Genomic DNA, 8,975 nt, shown 5'->3' with positions numbered 1-8,975 from the left:
GTCCTACCAATGCCCTGTTATTCACCATATTTGAGGAAAACAGCCTAGAATCTGACCAGTGAGTAGAGCCACGTACCTGGAAAAGGCTACAGAACTGACCATAAGCAGAATACGCATTTTGGGAGGTGCTTATGGTTTAAGGCTCTTCAGAAACTTTGTGCAATGTTTGGTGACAATGCATATACCACCATTATTAAATATTGATGGTTTTCATTCTCCTCATGTTTCAATAGATTACTCTTTTCCATTATGTTTTAGTCTTGTTTACTACGGAGAACAAGTGAACAGTGATTTAAGCATTCTTGAAACTCATCCAAATACCATTTGAGAGATGTGATTTCCTAAAATAATTATATTACTTCCAAAACTAGAGCCAATGAAACACGGTTCTGATGGTCCACAACAATAAGCATTGTATGACTGGAAAATAACTTACAGTGCAAATAGTCCTCTGCCCTGGGCCTTTCACAAGCCTTAGCTCAATTCTACCGGAGATAGCAGTACACAGCAATAGAAATTGCCCTAGTGAGAATGTGAGCATCCTGCCCCACATTGTAGCCCACACACAGCACAAATCCTAGCTATGGTAATCAACCATCCTTCAGAAAATCTTGAAATCTTGAGGGGTCTTTGTGCATTATGACGAAATCCATTGGCTGCTCCCATCAGTTTGGGTTCGAGGCACTGATGAGTGAGAGACAAGAGCGCATAATAATGATCTGAATGGGAGCAATGCTTTATTTGAAGCATTATGTACAGTAATAAAGGTGTAAAGGAGCAGCCTGTGCCCCTGTGTTCATATATTTTACTTTTAGCAATCACTCATGGCTGTTTTCTTAATGGCAAACCTTACCACTAAGACGAAGCTGACAGAAACCCTTTGTAACGATCTTCCACAACCCCCTGGTAGTCCTAAGCTCCGCATGACTCTGTACTGGCCCCTCTGGAACCTCTCCCCAGTACTCCAGGTGTGCAGGGAGCAACTGCTGAGCCAAGCATGTTCATGTCTCAGAGGTACATTTGGTATAACAGATACCATAAGCCTAAAATTAGCCAGTTTTTAATCTTAGATATGGCAGTGACAAATATTACAATGGGTCACAAACCAACTAATGCTTTGTTTTTCACACTTTCAGGTAACTTTTCTTTATTCTGCAAAACCGCCAGAACTCTTTTGTAGCCTGTGAAATATTGTTCTCATGTTTTGATCCTTTGTCACATGTCATTACAAAGTGTCACCATAGACACTGGTTTATTTGGAACACACATAGGTGTGGAAAGCATCCACGCCCCGAGGCACTACACCTCACCCTCAAGCCCTGCCAGCAGCCTTGTCAAGGCCATCAGCATAAAATCAACTTGTCTTCAAGTTGCAACTGCACTTCATAACTAAACAACGCTGCTGTACATATACAACACGATTCACCAAATTATCTACCCACAACTAGTAAGAGCAGGGGGTGAGAATACAAGCTTTCTTCATTGTTTCTCATAGTTATAAGGACTTATCTTAAACAAACATCTGTGTGGAATGCCCAGCTTCGGTATATGTAAGACATTTAAGCTGAGATGGTGTGAATTTGGGAAATTCACAGTGACCCCGAGGCATGACCTGCGTATCTTTTCCAGACGAGCTAGAGGCTGAGGGGACAGAGTGCAAGATGACAAGCAAAGGGTTAATCCAGGTTTAGAAGCCCCATTATGATCGGTCATGAGGGGCCACAAGTTTCTGTTGCCAGCAGGCTTTTCTGTGACTCTGCATTTGTGCATGCAGGCTACATTCAGCATTGTGGCCTGTTTAAAAAAATGCAGAGCTAGCTAAATAAGCCTCTGCCAGACCGGAGGTGGAAGTGACAGAGCTGAGCCAGGAAATCAGCAGTCATGGACATGTATAGTAACTGCTGAGGAACAGATACACACATTTCTGGCCATCCAGAGGCACCAGTCTCTTTTCACCTCCTGACACACCAGATTTGGGTTACCTGGCCACTCGTACCTCAGCATGCAACCAGCAGCGAGCGTCCGAGCATGGCCAAAAGCAGGAGGACAGGCTCCCTCTGCAAAACAAAAGGGACAAGAGGAATGAGGGTGCTGTGGCCGTGTGAGCCGCAGCACGCGATCGCTCGTCTCTCTTTCCCTGCAGCATGAGGACAGGCTCCGCTGTCACCAGCCACCACACACACCAGCCAGCCACGCGTGGGACAGGAGGTGAGACACCCGACAGTCGCCGCGGGGTGAGCGTGGCACCACGAGCAGCCTGGTCCACAGGGAATCAGCCTCTCCAGACGAGGAGCAGTCACAGCCCCTCTCACGGACTCACAGAAGCACTCGGTATGCCAGGGCATTAAAAGGGCTTGGCAATTTGGAGAAATAACAAAGCTTGAATTCATAGTTGATGTTATGAAGATTAACCTACTTTAAACTTACGCTCATACGCTCGTTTGAGCAACCTGGTCTGGTGGAAGGTGTCCCTGCCCATGGCAGGGGGGTTGGAACCAGGTGATTGATAAGGCCCCTTCCAACCCAAACCATTCTGTGACTCTGTAATCACAGAATGGTCGGGGTTGGAAGGGACCTCTGGGGATCACCCAGTGCAACCCCCTGCCGAAGCAGGGTCACCCAGAGCAGGCTGCACAGGACCTTGTCCAGGCGGGTCTTGAAAATCTCCAGAGAAGGAGACTCCAGAACCTCCCTGGGCAGCCTGTGCCAGTGCTCCGTTGCAGCATACCAAGGAAAAAACACATTATTCTGTTGTGTTTATGTCAAAAGGATGTTACCGTTTTCTCCAGTAGAAGCAAACGATGAAACACTTTACTCCTGCTCGCACCCTTCGTACTAAAAAGGATTTATTACTGTGATGCCTACATCTTGCAGAGGACAGCTTAAGGGCACACTGAAGGACCCTGAGGATTCAGAAGCCAACAAAGCAGATTTAAAAAAAAAAAAAATCCCCAATTTATGACTGAAAAGAGGACGAAACCTCCGTACCCCGGTGAACGCGGCCCTGGAACAGCCCCACGGCCCCGCTCTGGAGCGGCGGGAGGAGGGCCCGGCGGCCCGGCCACCCCCCCCCGCCTCCTTGAAAGACGATGCGAGGCTGCGCCCGCACTTAAGATGGCCGCCCGCCTCCCGTCCTTCGGACGGGCTTTGAAGCCACGGGGCCGCTGGTTAAGATGGCGGCCGCTTGCCTGTGGCCCCTGCGGAGCTTGCCCTCACGGCTGCCGCTCCTCCAGTGCTTCCGGCGGCAGCGAAGCCACGTTGCCCTCACTCAAGATGGCGGCCCCCAGAGAGCGGCGGCTGCGGTGAGGGGACGGGGCGGGAGCAGCCGGGCGAGGCGAGGCTGTCGCCAGGTGAGGAAGAATGGCGGCTTGTGGGGAGCCGGGGGCCCGCCGGGCTGAGCGGCCGGCCATGGAATGGCGGGTGGGGGCCTGGCCGGGTGCGGCGGGAGGTGCGGGGGTGCTCCGGGGAAAGGCAGCGTGGCCGGGCGCGGGGTGGCCCGCGCGGCCTGCGGGTCCCGAGAGCCGTCGGCCTCTGCGCGGGGCGGCGTGTGGGCGCTGGGAGAGTTCCCGCCGGGGCCGTGGGTCAGTTGTGGGGCCGTTTCCGGAGGATCGCTTCGCTGGGAAGAATGAAATACTCCAGTTCTGTCTGCTTCCCTCTGCGGCAGAACCACCTCGTTCTTAGTCAACGGATAAAGGAGTGTTTCTAGTCGAGGTTTGTAAGATGGTTAAGTGTTTGGTATAACCAGGAAACTGAAAATCAAAGGTGAAGGTGATACCCATAAATGTAAAATTTCCACTTACCGGAGTGACTGTAATTAACCTAAAGTAGGCCCTTGCTGTTTTGAGAAGACAGGGAAGCTCTAGGATAGAGGCTCCTAACTGATGCTACTTAGATAAACGACTTGCTGTTTTGGGGGGCACAGGAAAGCTCTAAGATAGAGAGATCCCTAAATAATTCTACTCCAGACAGCTCAGCCTTGGGAGGGCAGATGCACCAAGCTACAGAGATAAAGAGGCACCAAGAGGGCAACAAGACCGGAGCAAAACAACCTGGAAGGACACGGTACATGTGATCTTAGAACTGAGTCTGCGCAGAAACAAAGGTCAAGCGGCGGACACTGGGATGAGGAGTATGAGCCTTCATCTTAGGACCCCCAAAGACCACCCGAGGATGCTGACAGACATGCGTGAAAGACATTAACATATGCTAATTAGTTCTTGGAAAAGTCACAAATATGCTAAGCATTTCTCGGAAATATAATGAATATGTATATTGTTATTGTATTTAACCTGAAATGACAGGGTGTTTGGCGCACATGTTTGGAGGAGAGATCCCCCTTGTGCCCGGCGCCGTAATGAGGAATACCTGCTTAATAGTCTGCCGACTATTGAGTCTTCAATTCCGGCTTTTCACGGCATCAAAGGTCCTTGCCAGTTATGAACTCTGCAGGCAGTTGCCTGTGTGCATACATTAATGCACCGCGGGGAAGCGATGTTTGTCAGCTGCTAGCAGCATCGAGTCATAAAGTTGCTTCTGCCTGCGGTTCGTGTACTGGCAGCACTTAGAAGTGCTCACTGGACGTGTATTTGGGTGTCACTGCCGTGCAAAGGGAAGAAACTACTGTCTTAAGTTGTCCTCCTAAGTATGGAAGTTGCTTCACCAATGATGATCTGACTGTCTTCTCTTGACAGATGCGCCTTGATGGTAAAGAGCATCTGTTTTCCATGTGGAAGCGAATGTACAGGTTGAATAATCAGCTCCATACGTGACTGCTCTTCAGAACTCACTTTTTTTGCCCACGCTTCTAATCTGATGCTTAGCCAAAGGGACTTTTGAGAGCTTCTCAGTATTTTTTTTTGTGACATAAACAGATGCCATAGTCATCACTGCGGTTATGTCCTGGGTACAAGTCGCAGTCAGCCAATCCGGTGAGGATATATTTGATGAAGATGCAGATGAGATGTATCTACTACAGAAGGAATGGAACAGCACCATGAAAAAAAGATTGAAGGTATTTTTGGAACAATGATTTAATAAGTCTTTTTAACCATTTTAGATTTATTGATACATACCTTAATATACATATGGCTGATTTAAAGGGAACACTAAGAGTGGCTGCTTAAAAGTTATTGTGGCTTAGTTTCTTCTGAATGTCAGGAAAATTTAGCAGGGGTTTACAGAAACTCTGTCCTAGTACTCTAGGACACTTCAGTACCACTGTAGCAAAAGACATTGGCTCCCTCTGTACAGCCACGTGCATTTGTAAAAGGCAGTGCTAAATTCCAATGCAAGCCGTTTGCTTCGGACTTGTAGGTGTACCACTAGTAAATGTAGGGCAACACAGCTAAACAGTGCTAATAAAGAAATATGAGATGTTTGGGTTTTTAAGTAGAGATCTTCATCAGTCAGATTTAAGATGTGTGACTCCATGTGGAACCACAATCGGACGCTGCGGTCTGGGTAGTTCTGTGGCTTGTTTATTCTCCTAGTGAAAAATATATTTTATGAAAGCAGGTTTCTGCAGCCATTCCCTCCCGGGAATTCTACAGGGAACAAAACAAGTACATAAACCCAGGTTACTTCAACAGATGCAGTATCATTCGGAGTGGGGCCAGTAGGGCTCGTCTGCTCACGGGTGAACAGCGTTTGGCTGAAGAACATGAATGGGAGCTGTTGTGTAGGCTGTTGATGAGGAAGGGCACTATAACAGAGCCGTTGTATTATTCTCCAAGGAAAAGTTTCCTGCATCCGAGTCCCTTGAAAAGACTGGTTTTCTTAAGGGGCTGTTTAGTGTCGTTACACAAATCCCTCTGGTATTTTGAGTAGATGCTGCAAAACCATAAAATGTTATTGAGGCTAGAGCTGTATCATGGGCAAAATAAAGAAACATTCTCCTTCCCAGCTATTTCTCTAGCAAGGCCACCAACTTTCTTCTCTCATGAGCAAATAGAAGCTCTCGCTCTTACAACTTGCAATTTTGGTGGGAATAAAAGTTAAGAAATATTCTATGTTACATGGTAATGTGATTAGTATATAAATAAATAAATTTGCATTGCAATCATTAGCTGTTTCTTACAGAAAGCAATCACAGTGTTATGTGTATACGTGACTCACTCCATCACCATCTTTTTTCCCCATGTAACTCTTGAATTGAGTGAGATCCAGTGAACAGAGTAACAAGGCTCAATAATTAGTTTTGTGAAAACAGGTACATGGAATAAGGATAGGAAAGTAGGTCTACTAAAGGGATGGTTTTGCAGCCTATCTATTTTTAAGTGTCTAGAAAACTATATGAGGTTATTCTTCAAGGAATTTTTCATAAGGCAGCTGGTCATCACAAAAGCAAGAATGCTTTCCTGCAGATTTGTCTTACTTTTCAATGTTTCTGAAAATACTTTTCTCATTTTCTGACATTCCTGGGGATCCACTTGGAAAAGAACTGTCTCTTACAGATCAGTAAATCGTAATTCACTGTAAAAAGCATGTTTTGGTTTGGCAAGGGGGGTTTAGCTGGGGGCGCGTGTTCAAACCTAGAAGCTGTGATTTAAGAGACTGAATACTTCTTTAAACATTTGTATTACAAAATTGTTGAAGGTCAAATTTTTCACGTTGTGAACAACCTGTTTTGCCGCTCTTATTATAGGAAGGCTATAGGGATGGGGTTGAGGCTGGGAAAGAACTTGCCCTCCAGGAAGGCTTCAACCAAGGTTATAGACACGGTGCTGAGCTGATGGTTGCCTGTGGCCAGCTCAGAGGAACCCTGAAGTAAGTTACAAACTCTTTAAGATCGTGTGGAGGGTGTGTATGGAGGGAGCCTGCATGCAGTTTTTACTTTGTTTTAATTAAAGCGTATCGTGAATCTGTCCAAAGTGAGCAACCTAAGAATTCTCACGTCTTGAATACAGGGAACTGCCTACCTGGAAGTAGAGTGATCATTCTTAAAAATCCTCCTGCAGCTGCTCTTCGAATATTATCTGAATCTACATCTTTAAGCTTAATACTTAGTTCTGTTGCTTGAATTGCCCAGAAAATGTGAATGAAACGTATATACATTTAGATGGTATACATATATATAATCCTGTCACGTTGCTAGCTTCCTTCAGCAACTGAAGTCTATGTGGATACATGTAATCACGTTTGGTTTTTTTTTGTTCTTCACTTTTCAGTGCTCTCTTATCCTGGTGTCATCTTAATGGACATGATTATGCCTTAAGTAAGATAAATAATCTTCTCAATGTGATTGGAAAGCATGAAGAAGATGTGCTTAAGTATCTGAATCATATCGAAGAACAGCCACATCTTGGACACATTTTAGATTCTGTTCAGGACTTAGACCTTAATCACACAGCTCCAGCTGGGATGGAGTACAATGAAGTTAAAGCAGGAAAACACGAAGACAGTGGCAGCTCTGGTGAAAACATTTGTAGACCTAATGGTGAGGTTGATTCCTTGCAGTTTGAGTGCAGCAAGGCAAAACTTTGCACAGATCCTGAAAAGTCAACCCTTGCTTGGGTTAAAAATCAGACTATTTGGCTAGTAGAGCAACTGGGCTTATCATTGGATATACTCCATCATGTCCAGCAACTGGAACACTAATTTTTCTGTCTCATGGTATTTAAAATTCTCAACTGGATTTGATTCTCAGTTTGTGGACCATGTACGGGCTGATGCATCATTTCGTATTAGGGAAATCTGATTTTGATACTTCCTAGTAAAGGTAATTTCTGTAAATCTTCACCATGCTTTGGCTCCTGGCAAAAACCCCCTTGCTTTCAATCTTAAACGTAACTTTCACAGAAAGGGGAAATGACTTTTAAAGCCCTACAAAGATTTACTGAACATGTTTCTGTTCTGTGTCAGAAGCTATAATTTCACCCACATTTTCTCTTTTGGCAGCAGTTTGGAAATGGAGCAGGTCCCTGAAATAGCCCCTCTAAATAGGTCCCCTCTAATATCTAACAAATAAATGCCCAGTGCTATGGATAAGGTAGTTGATATGCTAACTCTATGCAAACAGAACAGAATTTGCTGCTGATTTCTAGAGTGCTGTGACTCTCTCTAGTCACTATATATAAGGATTTTTCACGTTTCGTCAAATTCTTCCGCTTGCCTTTTGTAACCACTATGCAGTGCACTTTCACAGTTAAAAACTACTTTTTCCCTCATACAGTTCTATTTATCTCACTTTTACTGAAAACACACTATTCTCTTCAAATGCAGAATTACTGACAATTCCATTGTTTTACTGTTAGACCATCTACGCTTACCCTGTTACACTACACTGAATATGTTTCCAGTCTAATGAACTTCCTTGTGTTGTTTTTGTATTTATGTTGCCACTCCACCTAGCCTGAACTCTCTTTCCCTCATTCGCGTAGTGTTTTCCCCCAAACTCTTCAAGGGAACCAGGCTTATTTGTCTTCTCTGAGAAACACATGCATATTTCTGATAACTTTGTATTTCTGTGCCAGTACTCTGTATTTGACTCCTTTTCTTGTTTCTTGCCTTAACTGTAGCTGCAAATTTCTCTGGTCAGGAAGTCTTTTCTTTTTGAATGCCTGTCTCTGTTTTACACTAATTAAACTGATTTACAGTAAGTTAGAAGTTTACTTGTTTTAAGTTGCTTGTAACTTTCCTTTCTGTCTGAGACAAAGCAGGTCTAGACAGAGATGAACTGAAATTTTGAACTGTTGACTTAACTATACTTAAAAAAATGTAAAACACAAAACAGTTTTATACTTTGAGTTTGGAAAAAAGCCAAGGTAAAAAGTATTTGATTTGCAGAGACTGAGTTTACAACTTTCTTACTAAAGACTCTATTATCCTGCCATGCAGGTGGTAAACTGTAAGTTTAGCTGGCATTCAGTACCACTTCTGCATCAGGGGAAAACAGAACTGCAATTAAGAGTCTCTTATTGAACTTGTTTCTGAAATAGTGGGCAAATAGGGCTGTCTGCATTAATTATGTATGTACA

The 8,975-nt window shown here is 44.7% G+C and overlaps 1 protein-coding gene across 4 annotated transcripts; it reads left to right on the top strand.

Moving 5' to 3' along the window:
* Positions 1 to 3,266: 3,266 nt before the first annotated feature.
* Positions 3,267 to 8,948, top strand: YAE1 (YAE1 maturation factor of ABCE1). Of its 4 annotated transcripts, XM_075418601.1 has the most exons (5): positions 3,290 to 3,350; positions 3,966 to 4,062; positions 4,692 to 5,011; positions 6,644 to 6,765; positions 7,167 to 8,948. In XM_075418601.1, the coding sequence occupies exons 3-5, from the start codon at positions 4,895 to 4,897 to the stop codon at positions 7,594 to 7,596; spliced, it is 669 nt and encodes a 222-aa protein (XP_075274716.1). In that variant the 5' UTR covers positions 3,290 to 3,350; positions 3,966 to 4,062; positions 4,692 to 4,894; the 3' UTR covers positions 7,597 to 8,948. The 4 variants fall into 4 exon arrangements, with proteins under 4 accessions (XP_075274718.1, XP_075274715.1, XP_075274716.1 ...); XM_075418603.1 differs by lacking the exon at positions 3,966 to 4,062 and having other exon boundaries at positions 3,267 to 3,350; positions 4,872 to 5,011; XM_075418600.1 differs by lacking the exon at positions 3,966 to 4,062 and having other exon boundaries at positions 3,268 to 3,350.
* Positions 8,949 to 8,975: the final 27 nt, after the last annotated feature.

The sequence above is a fragment of the Opisthocomus hoazin genome, chromosome 4 (assembly GCF_030867145.1).
Source record: "Opisthocomus hoazin isolate bOpiHoa1 chromosome 4, bOpiHoa1.hap1, whole genome shotgun sequence".
NCBI lineage: Eukaryota > Metazoa > Chordata > Aves > Opisthocomiformes > Opisthocomidae > Opisthocomus > Opisthocomus hoazin.
Note: the sequence above shows the minus strand (reverse complement) of the source record. Positions and strands in the feature narration are given on the sequence as shown.